At 37.3% G+C, this 15,031-nt stretch overlaps 1 protein-coding gene across 1 annotated transcript; it reads right to left on the bottom strand.

The window, feature by feature from the left end:
- Positions 1–2,743: 2,743 nt before the first annotated feature.
- LOC105443345 (NACHT, LRR and PYD domains-containing protein 9-like) lies at positions 2,744–13,885 on the bottom strand. The gene is made up of 5 exons (XM_030985921.1): positions 13,818–13,885; positions 9,910–10,079; positions 8,358–8,647; positions 5,529–7,282; positions 2,744–3,007 (listed from the first exon to the last, which is right to left on the bottom strand). The coding sequence occupies exons 2-5, from the start codon at positions 10,020–10,022 to the stop codon at positions 2,816–2,818; spliced, it is 2,349 nt and encodes a 782-aa protein (XP_030841781.1). The 5' UTR covers positions 10,023–10,079; positions 13,818–13,885; the 3' UTR covers positions 2,744–2,815.
- Positions 13,886–15,031: the final 1,146 nt, after the last annotated feature.

Genomic DNA, 15,031 nt, shown 5'->3' with positions numbered 1-15,031 from the left:
GTAAAGGTAATTTTTTTAAAATTATGTATTCTTTATAGGGCGTCCATCCTGTTTGCATTGATAAGTCCTACTCCTACTTACACTGAAATTCATAATACCAATAAATATACATTTGCTATTAATGTATTTAAGGTATTCTTAACTCTGAATTTCATATGCACAAGACCCATCAGAAGGTTTGTTGCCATGGTTCAGTGTGGTAAATTCAAGTCTTAACACCCTAATGAGGCCGGGGTATTTGAGGTCTTTCTACGACATCGGACAGGGGGGGGGGGGTGGGGCATTTCAATTGAAGTGTATTGAATACTATGGTATTTTCAATTTTTTGAAAATTGACTCATTTGCATATTTCTGGTAAATTATGCAAATAAGATCATGAAATTCACATTTTTACCCCTTAATCATAAATTGGTCATACTTGAACATTTGCTTTCATTAGATATATCGTCTTTAGACTATTTGGAATAATAATACAACCAAACTAGATGGATGTTCGACTGCACGCAGTCGAAAATGATACCTCCGCCATACAGCAGTAACAAAAGCAATTTTAAAAATTCAAGTTTGATTGTAATCCATTAACAGGTTCTCAGAATATCGTGATTAAAAGCTATTTTTCATATTCATGTATGACCTTTATAACTTTGACATCATGACCCTAAAATGTAATCAGTTCATTGTATCTGCAAGATACATACAGGTACATGTCCCAAGTTTGATAGTAATCCATCCGTCAGTATTGACAATGCCTTCACAAGCTATTTTTGCATACATAATAAGCCCCATGACCTTTGACCCTAAAATCTGATCAGTTCATAGGCTCTGCAAGATACATACATGGCCCGAGTTTGACGGTAATCCAACAATCGGTTCTTGAGATAACGCGGTCACAAGAACGGGATGTATACAGACGGACAACCAGAAAACCTAATGCCTCGGCTACTTTGTAGCGGAGGCATAAAAAATGAGTGTTAAATAAACACCAACATGGAATTTAAAGAAAGTGTTGGAATTACATCGGTTTAATCCCTATCCATGTTTATCACATACCTATCAGGTGTCACATGTATACTATCATAGATAGTATACCGATGTAATGTCATTAACACCCTGGTGTATATACATTTTTTGCAAAAAAGTAGAGAATCATACAAGACAACAAATTGTCTCCTGGCCTACCCCTCCAGTTGGAATGGCATACAACAATAATTAAAAGGTTAAGATGAGAAAAGACAGATTCGTTTTCTAGGAAAATGTTACACGATGTCATTATTAACTATATTTCGCACGTACTGTAAATCCAAATACAAAAGCATGGAGGACAATGATGTACAAATCTTTTTGGTGTTAACAAAGTGTCCGGGAACAATCAATATATTACATTATTTAGGTGGATCTTTCATTGTCATGATTATTCAAAGTTATCTGCATGAAAAGTCATAGAGATTATTGTGACTAACAACCGTTATTCTTGTCACCCCAAACTCTGCACCAATAACAATACCAATATATCATATCGACTCTGTCTTCAATTGCATACAGAGATTATATTACTTTCATTTCAATCTATACATCGGATACAACTTATACATGTCATTGATGAAACATTTGTTGGATCGAGAGAGCGGTTATTTAGTCAGCAATTCTGAACCCATATTTAGAGTTTTTTTAAATCATGCATAGATTGTATAAATATGATATTTACACAACTTTCAATTAACACTTCTATTCCATCTTTTATCAGCAAGGTGGTTTTCCAAGAATAATGTTAACAACAGATCTAGATGAGAAAGACCAAGAACGTATAGGATTTAGATCCTAAGTTAACGCTACCATTGGACAAGTCTGTCCTTCAACATTCCTTTCCCAAAAGTTTCAGTGCCCATATGCAGGTCTCATTCAGACTTATTTTTGGAGTCTGAACAATATTTTACTTGTATATATGTTTAGATTATAGCAGTTCTGCTCATAAACAAACTAGAATGAAATTAAAGTTATGCTTCTGATATTAGGGAGGCACTTAATGCAATAAATAATCATCACTGGTGGTACTTTAAGTCAAAGGGGAAGTCCATCCTGATATTAAGTAGATTTTAATAGAAGCAGAAAATGATTGGAACGGGTCAGTGAAAGTTTGAGCAAATTCCGATTAAATTAGGAAAGTTTTGAGTATTTGAAGTTGCGATCAATCAAACACAAATTGGCAACGATGTGACGTATTAAAGTACATTATCTTGCCAGCCCCACCCCCCCCCCCCCTCCAATATGCTCTGTACATAAAACTTAATAAACCTTCATTTTCTTTATTGATGATGGAATATATATTTTTTCCATACATATTTTAAATATATTTGCAATAATCATATTATGGGTGCATGTATGATTGAACATTTTCTTGAGGGAAAATAAATGAATCTCAGTTTTTAGTACAGAGCAAATAGAAAAGGAGCTCACGAGATGTGTTCCACTGATGACAACATAGAAAATTCATAACTTTTTGTATCTTTAATTGGATATTGCTCAAACTTTCACTAATTGATTTCTTTTATTTTTCTGCTTTTATTAAAACCAACTTAATATCAGGGTAAACTTTCCCTTTAAGTACGTTGTGATCTTCCACAGTTTCCATGGTTATAATATTCACATGTAAAGGCTTTGTTAACACTGCTGAGGCCTAATAGTGAAAAGACAATTGACAATATATTCTTCTGTCAAAAGAACCAGCATATATGAGACATTTAAAGGAATTAAAGAAAAGTAAAATGTACATTAGCAAAGGGAAGAGATGGTAATGGAATTAAATTAAATTAAACACTCACTCATACATCAAAATTGTGGATGAACCACTCACCTTTGATTCTTTTCCTTTCCTTGCAAGTGTTTCAAAAAAACAATGATGGAATGCACTTAGTAGAAAAACTTCCTTCAAAGATGGCATGGAGCATATTATCTCTGCCACATCCAGTGACATAGTAGGTCCACAATTTCTCTTAATACAGAGGGAAACCTGGATAAAATGACAAAGTGGTTACTGATGGGATGCAAAATAGAGATGTTCTCTTGGATGTTAGGCATATGTGTGTATAACTTACATGAGCATTTTCCATAGATATGCTGCTAGAACTACAGAGCATAAGAAAGAAAAGGAAATAAATAAAGGTACAGGCTGAAGAACTATTGCCATGACATTTCATCCTATTTTTGTGACAGTACTGAGTAGGAATATCATCTTAGCTTACCATGTGTGTACAGAGAATCCTCAAACAAAATAAAAGGAGAGTACAAGTCTAAGGACAGGTTTCGAAAGAGATTTTTAAAGTTCACACCATCTGGTGCCTCGATCATACCTTAATCATTTATAAATGTAAGTAGGAATACGATCAGTAAATTAAAAGGGTGAATACGGAGCAAAAATCTAGTCTCCAGAGTTGCAATATCAATACAGGTAACCCAAATTATACACAGGGCCAATAATAATATCAAACAGATTTCTTTGTGCCCTGTTAAACATTTATAAACCAAGAATTGGGACTTCATTCGGGCATGAGATACCTTTTCTGAAGGGATGACAGTGTGCAAACTATCGATGAAGTTTCCTTTCCAAAATGTTTAGCTCATCTAAAAGGTATAGATGCACTGTGTATATATTATATGCACCTGCAAGTACATACATGTAGCTTCACTGTAATTGTAAATTGCATGTTCTGAATCCTTTTTTTCAAATTCCTCTTTCACTGGCATCAGATTAATTTTGCACGCAGTGCTTGTTATTCCTAATTAGGTCCCTTTCTCTCTCTCCCAATTCCTTTCAGATTTCATATGCATATTCTTTACCATCCCATTGTATGCACTGAACTGATCGTCCATGCACAATTTTGACTGTTTTGAGTCCGTCTTTATACCTTTCTTTCAGCCTACCTATCTCCACTATCCTAGATGCTACAGACTTTTAAAAAATTACTCTAGGTAGTGTACGAGTTGCTCTTCATCTTCTACTGATACAAATGGCCTTTCAAAATGCTATCTTCATACTCAAAATTTAATTCCAAAATCGACCCTTTCAAGAATCGCTAAAATTCTTTAAATATTGACAGATGAAAAAGAAAAATTACCACAACTTAGTCATATCAAGTCCTAAATGAAATTTCTACAGCATCTTTATCTTTGCATTGCACATGGTTCTGCTCAGTTAATTTCACAATATCAATGATCATGTTTGATATGAAAGTTCTGAAAATGGATGTGTTTATCTTGCTACCCTTACAAAAATGTCCTGTGGTAATACCACATGATTACCACAGGAATTACCACAGGACATTTTTGTAAGGGTATACCTGTAGCTCCATCAAGCCTGGCTTAATAAAGACCCTCTATTATATTTAGATACTTCAAGATATACCCTTTTCAACCCCCTACAAAATGCAACTACAACTGACCTACTTTACGATAAATTGCTCTCCAAAAACAGACTTTTCAGGAAAATTCCTAAACAACTTCAACATGTGCTCAATTTGTAAACTTTATACCTAGATCTATGAAATTAAGCAGACATGTGTATCAACCTACTTGACAACTACCTGCCAAGTTCACTAACATTTCATGACATCAATCATCACAAGCTTATTGTAATACTGAACTTGCTATGCATCAAATTACAATATGTGTGACATGCTTGTAGTACATTAGCGTGGTTGACAATGGGGTCAAAGTGACCGCAACGAAGTGCCCCTTCAAATGTTACCATACACAGTATATGTTCACTTAGAAATTTTGAGTAAATCGAAAGCAGGTCACAATTTGGATTACACAGGGATTTGGATTACAACTGTAACACGTATCAGCTATGCATGACATTAATTTTCAGAGTGATTTTTGTTCTGTTTCGATTTTTCTTTATCTTGAGATTTTGCAAGTATTTTCTGGGTGGCCAAACTCAGGGCATCTCACAGCCCGATTTTGAAAATCTGCCAAGTGGGACATTTTAGATGCCATTTTATATCCTGCATTACAATGTATCGCACTTTATGCCTCACATACATGTATTAGTATGTTAGCATGCAAGGCCATATAGGCCAAAGTATATATGGAAAACCATGCATGTGTAATGACGGATTGTGTACATAGGATCTGATCTAATTGCTTTACTGATATTTATTTGCTCAAAGAAATAGAAATGTGGGCATCAATGCATGCATATCATTATGCAGTTGCAGTTCTAGTTTTCAAATTATTACTGTTCAAACCTCTTTGATTTGATATATTTTATTATCAACAGCAATACAGCAATACATTTCATGCAATATGATATGCAAGAAGAGAACTTTTTGATATACAAGAGGAAATTATGATACACAAGAAGAGAAAATTGGTTGATAAAAGGGGCCAGATAATAGCACATGTGCTGGTCGAGATGCACCCTTCCATAATTATGCTGTTGTACTGTAAGAAAACTGCAAAAGATATGAAAGTAAGAACTTGCACAAAAATGGATGAATTAATTTTGTTCATCAAACTGTGATTAAACTTACCACATGTGGTCCAATGAAAGCATAACCAGCTACAGTGTGTGCTGTCATGTTTCTGGATATGGTCAGTGTAATTGCCTCTGATGAAACCCTGTCCTTCACCAAGGTTGCTACATCTGGGTCCTGACTCTCAAAGGCTACATCAACAATGAAAGATATCTCTCTACCTACATCTGTGTACTGTAGACTCCCAAAGGCTGAACCAACATTGAAAGGTGACTCTATACCTACATCTATGTCTAGTCCCTGAAGCATAGAGTTCAGTACATGGGTTGCAATACCTTTGTTTTGTGACACAGTGAAGTACAGGAGATACCTGAACTCCTCCTTCCTTGGCAGCACTACTAGCTCAATCAGCCTATTGAATTCATTACGATCTGATTCATACAGGGAAGCGAGATGGACTCCAGCCATGTACTCCTGAAACAGTTTGTGAGGGAAGAAGACTGGTAATTGTACATGAGAATTCCTCTTATGTATGTCCATGCTAGTGGTAATTCTGTCCTCCTGAGACAAAATCCCAACCCGACAGGCAGTTTCCTTGGATTCTGGGCATATTTGGAAGTCATCTTCCCCGAAAATCAGGGTATTTTCTAGCAGACCATTGAGGGCCTGCTTAGCAATTGGTCCAAGGAGCTCATCAATTTTGTTCAAATAGGAAAGAAGTGAGGGGCTGCCTACTTTCTTCACCATTTTCTGAGCATAATGTTCTTTTAGAAAGGTAATCATTTCTTTGAATATCTGAGAAAAAGATGTCAGTGATTTCATTTTCTTTAGTTTTTGTTCATCAAGTTCTTTCCACATAAGACACAGCATGGCTACATATATTGGATAGTGGGCCATGTTTTCAGATATGACATCATTCTCACTAGTGAACTGAATGAGCTGATTTGCTTTATCATCATTCTTTGGAAAGTATTTGTGAATGTAATCTGACAAATTCTCTCTGTTGAAACCCTCAACACGAATGAATGTGTAGAGCTTCATTAGATCACCATCTGATCTAATCTCTACTGCTCTCCATGGGCGAGTGGTCACCAAGACTGGGCAAGAGGCAAGTTGATCAGAACAAAGAATCTCTACAAGTCCAATTTCATCAGATGAGCTTCCACATGCCTCTGAGGAGGCGACACTTGGCTGTGATGGCTGAAGTTGCATTTGATCAGTAGGCTGTGATTCGCAAGATTTTGTCTTCATGATTTTGCCTTTGACTTCATCTAGCCCATCGAATGCGATGAATACTTTGTCAGGATTTGACCGGATATACTCAATAATCTGAGAAACCGTTGCTGGATTGTTTTTGGCCAGATAAGACTTTGCAATCTCGCCAATAGTGTGTTGCTTAAATTCACGTAGAGGTACAATCAAGACCCACACAAAGTGACTGAAATGCCTTGCTTCAATCCAGTCCCAGGCAATCTTAGCACAGAATGTGGTTTTTCCAGCCCCTGCCTCTCCCTGAACCATGATCCGCTTGGGGAACTCTCCATTGACTTTGAGATCAAGCATATCATTGTAATCTAGCACTCGCTTCTCTGTTCCATGTTCTTCCAGTAAGACGAGATTAGTATACATGTCATCAAACTGCACAATGGAAGCAGGATTGAGAGGATCAGCTCTGATCTTACAGAGAGTTGACCTATACTTGAACTTGAAATCATTTGCACACCACTCAATCAGTTCAGGAGAAAGTGGTTTGGTCTGAGATTCAGCTGAAGGAGGTTTGGTCTGTGATTCGAGCAGTCTTGATGGCCCTCCTAAAAATACAAAATCCATATTCATATGATTACACGTAAACATATTTTGATACATCTGAAAGGATTGTAAAGGCCTGAGGCTAATAGTGTGACATACGACTAGGTGCATGTAGTCAAAGACACAAAGTCCTACATGTTTGTCTGAATTTGTATGACTTCTTTGTAAGGGTATTTTAAATCTGAGTAATTTGTGTATACCTAATATGGTACTTGTAGATGAATATCATTAAAGAAGAATTTCCTACATGTAGGACATTTCAGCCATTCAGAGTTTCCCTGACAATCACATCTTATTTTGAAAAAAACAAGACAAAAAAAAAAATGAATGCATCTCCACTATGCCTCCACCTAAATTCAGTTAAAATCAGGGCTTGAATCAATCTTTAAATATCACAATGAGAATAAAAAGCCTATATATATTATATAAATACATTTTGATTGATCTTTACAACCTATGACCTTTGACCTGACAATCCAACATCTGATCATTTGTCTCCCTTTGGTGAAGCATACCATATGAAGTTTTTAAAATAATTTTTCCAGCTAAAGTAGCTTAAAGTAGTTATTGCTAGTTTCATTTTGCTGACTTTTGACCTTCTTAACCCAAAATAAAAACGATTTGTCTCAATATGCTGATGCATGCCAACACCAAATTTGAAACACATGGCTCAAACCGATGGACAGACAACCCCAAAACATATTTTATCCGGCACCACCTTTGGTGGGTGGATGCATAATAACTGTTATCATGATAATGGTATGATGCAAAATATTATATTTTGTTTGTAGATCATGTGCACATAAAGAAAGCTGGCATACATTGATTTCTGCTATCACTAAAAGTACTTGAACTATATTGGTGTCCAGAAAATATCTAGGATTAACAAAGTAAAATCAGGAAATTATAAAACATGCATGGAATCTGATGAAATTTGACACTATTCTGTAAAGTGTGACAAATGTATAGAACATGGAGCACTCACTATATCTCTATGGTAAAAACTTACTTCAGTTTTATGCACAGTTTTCTATAAGTCTGATGGTGTAGCAAGAATTAGTATCTGTTTACATGTACCTGTGCTGTTTGGAATTAGAGGTTCATTGAGTAATCTGTCTGATAGGCCACCCAAGTCAATCTCTCGCAGTGCGTCTGCCAAAAGCTGTCGTCTGTTTGAATGTGGAGGTTGCTGCTTGACCTTCCATTTCATGAATACTCGCAAAAATGCATTGGAATAGTTATTCGACATCTGAATCAGGATTGCCTGTATCTGAGCTGAGGGGATTCCTAGAGATATCCCTACAGCATCGTAGTAAGATGGAGGGATAGCATGGGCCAGCTTCAGGAACTCCATTTCACTGACAGTACTGTAAAATGAATAATAAATCAATTGGGAATGATAGGATATTAGCTACAGAGCATCCTATTGGCTATCATATAAGCTATCATGTGAATAAGCTATCATGTGACACTTAACAATTTGTATTATGTGCTCGAGCGTGTAATAAAAAAGCCTGCGGATGTCAAAATACATTGACAGTGATATTAACATTTGAAACAGTTTGGCAAGCTTGGTTTCACTGGGTCACAACATGGCACATATTGTTTTGTGCTTGCCCAACACAGCAGTAGTCACCATATTGTGTCGAACTCTAATCGGGTTGGCCAAACTCTGTGTATAGATGGCTCTGGGCAAGGTAAGGGTAATCATTCCAAAAAAAGCAGATTCTGGCAGTGTATAATACAATAATGATGGTGATAATAATGATGGTGATAGTAATAAAAATAATATTAGAAGGAAAGGGTTACTACTACTTTTAATAATAATAATAATAAGGCCAAATAACAAAAATAACGTGTTTCTTTTCCGACTTTAAACAAAAAGTAGGAGGCAGGGCATTACTATTAACTATTTTGCTATTTTTTGCTATTTTTTCCAAGATGGCTGTCATGCTAATTATAGTTGGCTAAGCCTATTTATTGACAGATATTGTGCTTTGTGAGTATACTGACGCAATGTAAGACAAAACATATGATTTGTATCCCTTTAGAAGCTTTTAAAACAAAATTTATATATCCCAGGCTTCTTTGTTGTGTGTGGCTTTATTTGGGGGGTTTGGGGAGCCATTTTTCTTCTGAATAGTAGGAAAAAAAAGGAGGTGACGGCCAAAAAGGAGGCGGGCGGGGACGAGAAACACTGCATTTTGGTTATTTGGCCTAATAACAATAATAATGTTTAAATTATTATTATTACTAAATAAGTTGATGATAATCATGTGGTGATGATTATTATCATTATTATCATCATCAAATTCATCATATTTATTTTCTATATCAAGCCTAGTCAATGTAATTGGCTTACCTGTACTCTGAATCATCAGGTCATCGCTTTGGGTTGGTTGTGGAGTTAGCCAACCTTTTGAAAAAACATGCCCCTTTTATTCACAAAATGTCGGTGGCTAATGTGAAATAAACCCCTCTCATTTAAAACCCTACTGCAAATCTACGAAAGATTTCATCCTGAACTTGCATCTTTACATGAACTTTTGTTTCACGAAGGGTCGTCTAACGCAATGACCCGACCGGATGCGATGACCCAATGAATCAAGGTCAGCCAGTATATGCGTACCTTTCTGCAGTGTCAGGACCTGGATTAGTTTCAACGTCACCAGATCTCATCAAGAGGATCAGGAGCAGATAGAGAAGGCAGAATCCATCCATGGTGTAAGATGTCCTTCTCATTCAACAGCAGTTTAGTTCTCTAGAAAGTGCATGGGGATGCCATATAGGCAACAATACCTGAAAACAATATTCAGAAATATCTACGTTATATACATAAAACAGATTGAATACAGATTCTTGAAATTTGCAGCTGTATTTTAAACTGTTACTGTCAATGGATGACGACATCTTCCTTCATGCGCAGTAACAGTTTAAATTACGGCTGCAAGAATTCCAACACAGAGATCGATTTTGATGAAGGAAATCTGGAAAAAAGAACCTTAAACGCATCGTACAATCAATCTGGTAAGTGGAACCGATGTAGTTTAGCCTAATAGCATAAATATTGGAGTATAAATGCATCGGCTATGCATCCGCTAAAAATAGGGTCTCCCGTGCAAACCTTGTGGCCAGATCTGACCACAAAACTTTGCCCAAAATACTCAATTTTAGTATTTTTTGCACGGGAGACCCTATGGTCTGCTTCTGTTTCTTAAGAGAGGAGCAGACCCTACCCAAATAAGGGCGCGTTCATGCTTGATTTTGACGGCCAGAATCAGGCATCTGTTACGCGTTTAGTTTAAAACACGATTGCGTTCATGCTCACTTTTGTAGAATCACCGAAAAACGGCGATCACGATCGCTGATCGTAAACTCACAAAAAGATGCGTTTACAATTTGTAAACGCGTTTAAATGGGGTCAACGCACTGACCTCTAGTGGGTCTACGTAGCATGCGCACACAGGTTTGCGAATCCAGCTGAAGGCCACCCAAGGAGAATTGCCTGGAGAAGTGAGCATGAACAGTGCACCGTGGAACTGCGATTACGATGAGCGTTTACGATGAGCGTTACAAATCGCTCATTCTGCCTTCAAAATCAAGCATGAACGCGCCCTAAGAGGCTAACGAATGAAAGAGACAAAAAATTTCGGTCTAGGGGAGACCAAGAATCACTTTAAAAGTATGTTGCCGGTGCCGGCTGCCAGAGCTAAAGCTAGGGTAGGGCATAGGCAAGTTATATCCATGGCTGTCAACTTTGGGGAACTGCTTGGAGGAATTTTTCTTCTTCAGACGAACCACCAACGTACCGTAGCGTATGCATTTTTTTTCGCTCAGGGGGGGGGGGGGGGGGGGGGGGGGAATGTTGAGTTGAATTTTTTTAAAAAACTTTTATTTAAAGGTAAAGACCAGTATTGGAAACGCCCCAATTTAAAAAAAAATGAAATGAAAGTCGTGTTGCGCACGTGTGTGTGTAGTCCCATATACATCTTTCTTTGTACAGTAATTCTAACTTTATGAAGACTTGGCCAAATTTCTTATCATTTTGATGATTCCAGAACCTTGCAGTACATCTATGCTAGATGATCAACCTTTTCTGATCGATTTCACAATGTTTCTTTCACAATGCAATCGCATGACCATGGTCGTTATCTTTAAATTGCTCACTACCCCCCCCCCCCCCCCCCTCCCCCCTTGAGCACAAACAGATTTGAAAAATTGCATAAGATTTTCAATTTACACGTTTGGCGGGAATATTTTTTATAAACAGGGAGATTCTACATAGCAGCGGCAGAGCCCCCGCTACGAGCTGGTGGGTTGGCAGAAGAGAATGAGCGTGGTGGTGTGAAACTCCCTCCAAATGCGGGGGGGGGGGGTTTGACAGCCCTGTATATTGTAATAAGTTATGCGCTATACAAGTACGGATTATTATTATGGAATAACCATGACACAGATGTATGGAAATTGCTGAATATGCATGTATCAAAGAGACAAAACCCTCCTCCACCTCTTGCATATTCAGCAATTTCGAGCGAATGGTGGTCTATATCATGCGCCAATACCGCGCATGCGTACTGTCTCTTCGTCATGATAAATCGACGATACAACATTAATAAATCGTGAGGTTAGGACGAAGAATCACCCTTTTTCCCATCGAAGACCTCTTGAATTATAATTTCAAGTGGTTGGAATTTGGAAAGATGCCCGGCCCAGAGGAGTAAAAAAAACATTGAAAGTCAAAATTGTATTACCGGTACTACCTCTTTACATTGCAAAAAAATGTGCCCCAGATCTCTGCAATTATTCCAGTATGACAGTGTGACCAAAGTTTGCGCGTGACCTAGGTTCGCTATCTCCAAAAATTGGCAAGATTTCGAAAATCTGATATCACCAATGGAAAGAGGAATGTAAAATTACCCACAGAGTTTTCTCTGGAATCAGGTGTGAAATTATGAAAATATTGACAAAAGATTGGCAAATTATGTGCTCATTTGCACCATTCCGAAAAAATCACTTACTTACCGATAAGGGTCTGGAAATCTTCATTTTGAGAGCAGTCCTCAAAATTGTATAAGTAGGCCTAACTAATAAGCAAATTATGAAATCACCTTATTTTTTATGGATCGTATTTTTGTATAAATCGGCTGTAAACCCTGTGCATGAAGTTAGGTCAAATTGTTTTTATGACTCTTTTAGATGCAGCGTGCACGCACGATCGGACACCAAATTTTAAAGGGACTTGGTAACATTGTTCAGATAAGAGATAGTGGTGCTAAGGTAGTGACTTCAATGCTAGATGTACAATTAAAGATAATCTGAAAATCTGAGTGAAAACTGAAAACGGACCATTATTCATGGTACAAATTGGGAAAAACTGATCTGATCAATTCCTTAATTCTCCCAACTATATTATTACAATCTAATTACATTTTAGGTGAATAGAAATCTCACAGAACAATAAAATGGCTCTACATTCCATTCCAGACAGTTAAGTGTTGACAGATTTTTTATAGCCTGTTTTATGCCTTTTTGTCATGGAAAAATGGTTGGGAAAATTCAAAAATGGTTGGGAGAATTTACTGTTAATCACTGTTAGAGGGTGTCGTACATCGACGCCTTCAAAGAAAACCATAGGTATCTTCGTGGTTTGAGAATTTTTTTAGGATATTTTGCATGTCAGAGGGTTAGTACAGTAGAAGGAATATAGTAAGTAACATTTTATACAAAAATTAAGCAATTTTTTCATCAACCTTCAACAATTTTACCAAGTCACTTTAAGATTGCGATATCTCCGAAACCTTTTGAAAATAAATTTTCTAGTTCAACCAAATTTGCAGTAAAATAATTTGCCGTCCATTTGGTATTAAAGGGATCCGGTAACTTTGTCTCAGATTCTGAAAACATATTCTGGATTTAGCTCATGATGCAATGATAATTATAAATCTTTAGGTCATTGCAGTCAGGAACCCCGTGACTTTTACAAGCCGATCGCCTGTCTGATTATCAAGATATTTATGATTGGAATTACACATTTTGAAAACCGTTCGCCTGACGGTTTTCATAACACTAGTCTATTGGGGAAAACGAGTATGGTAAAACCGGTCACTCAAAGATTTTTACTTTTTTGAGGCACTTCTTGATCATTTTAAAGCGCAATTTTTTTAGGGCTTCAATATTACATCATATCACAGACACTGATAACACGTAGGGCATTTATTTTAGTTTAACTAAAATAAATGAATTTGTGTAGAATATGAAAAATCATGGATCGAATATCACATTTTCTAATATGTTCTAAAATCTCTGCAAACTTTGGTCACCCCTTCATCCAGTAATAAGGTTCATAAGTTAATAAAGGGGGTAGAAAATCAAGAAAATGAGATCATTGCCATCAATACGCATTAGCATTGACCCCTGGCCCTGGCACTAGTACCGGTATGCGTTGCTGGTGTGTGTGCGGACATCCAAGCCCCATCATACAACAAACATTTCATTTGTAACAAGCCAGAAACAAGGTTATATTTGAAATAGACTAACCTTGTTTAAGTTTGATCAGGTTTGCAAAGACAGCATGTCGTCGACGACAAACTCCAATATAAATCTGCTGTAACTGAAGAAAGATCGGATCTTAAAATTTAGTAAGATCAATCACTGAATCGAACTCGGACGCGGCAGGATACGCGTACGTGCAAATTTCTGGCAGCAGAAAGATGGCGCTTGGGTGGGTCGCGGGGGAGCTAATGAAAGGGGGAATCCCCGGCTGTGCGTATTTTGTCTTTTTTCTTACATTCAGCAAAATAAGTTCTATGTTCGCGCGGGGTGCGAATTTTTTTCCGTACTCGAGAGGGCAAATACCCCATGTGCGCATGCGCGTGGACTTGTGATTTCTCTGCTACTTCCCATACGAAATGTACATGTATTCGCATGTACTGTGCACGATTCGCGTTCTACGAGTAAACGATGGCATAGTAGTCTTCAAACACAGACTCTGATTTGCCAGTTTGACAAAACAATTACGCATATATCGTGCGTAGCAATAGTACTAGTATTCAAGTCTGAGTAGTTGTATGATTCAGACATTTTAGTGCTTACAGAAATGCATCCCAAATTGAATAGCATGGTATAGTAGTCTGCAAGCACAGACGCTAATCGGACAGTTTGACAACATAGTGTCTTGAGTAGTGCTTTATATTCAAATATGTGTAGTTTTATGATTCAGACCCTACTGGTGCGTGTATTGGAAAGGCATCTCAACTTGCAGAGTGGCATAGTAGTCTGCAAGCACAGACGCTAATCTGACAGTTTGACAAAATAGTGTTATTCAAGTCTGAGTAGTTTTATGATTCAGACCCTACTGGTGCGTGTATTGGAAATGCACCTCAACTTATAGAGTGGCATAGTAGTATGCAAGCACAGACTCTCCTTTGACAGTTTGACAGAATAATATAGGCCTATTGTGTATTGAGTAGTGCTTTTATTCAAGTTTTCGTAGTTTTCTGTGTTGTGCACACTACTAGTATGTTGTCAAACTGTCAGATTAGCGTCTGTGCTTGCAGACTACTATACCATTCTATACAAGTTGGCGACTTGAATAAAGTACTTCTCAGCACACTACTAGTATGTTGTCAAACTGTCAGATTAGCGTCTGTGCTTGCAGACTACTATACCATTCTATACAAGTTGCAATGTATTTCCATATGCACTACTGGGTCTGAATCATACAACTACACAGACTTGAATAAGCACATCGC

Source organism: Strongylocentrotus purpuratus, unplaced genomic scaffold (genome assembly GCF_000002235.5).
Source record: "Strongylocentrotus purpuratus isolate Spur 01 unplaced genomic scaffold, Spur_5.0 spur5_scaffold_15, whole genome shotgun sequence".
NCBI lineage: Eukaryota > Metazoa > Echinodermata > Echinoidea > Camarodonta > Strongylocentrotidae > Strongylocentrotus > Strongylocentrotus purpuratus.
The sequence above is the reverse complement of the archived record's forward strand: the minus strand, read 5'-3'. Positions and strand labels throughout refer to the sequence as shown.

Coding starts and splice junctions, on each gene's coding strand:
- LOC105443345 (XM_030985921.1), bottom strand. CDS start 10,022: ATGAGAAGGACATCTTACACCATGGATGGATTCTGCCTTCTCTATCTG. Junction 7,283..8,357: donor TCTAATTCCAAACAGCACAG/GTACATGTAAAC, acceptor TTGTATTTTTAG/GAGGGCCATCAAGACTGCTC. Junction 3,008..5,528: donor CTTTCATTGGACCACATGTG/GTAAGTTTAATC, acceptor CATTTTATCCAG/GTTTCCCTCTGTATTAAGAG.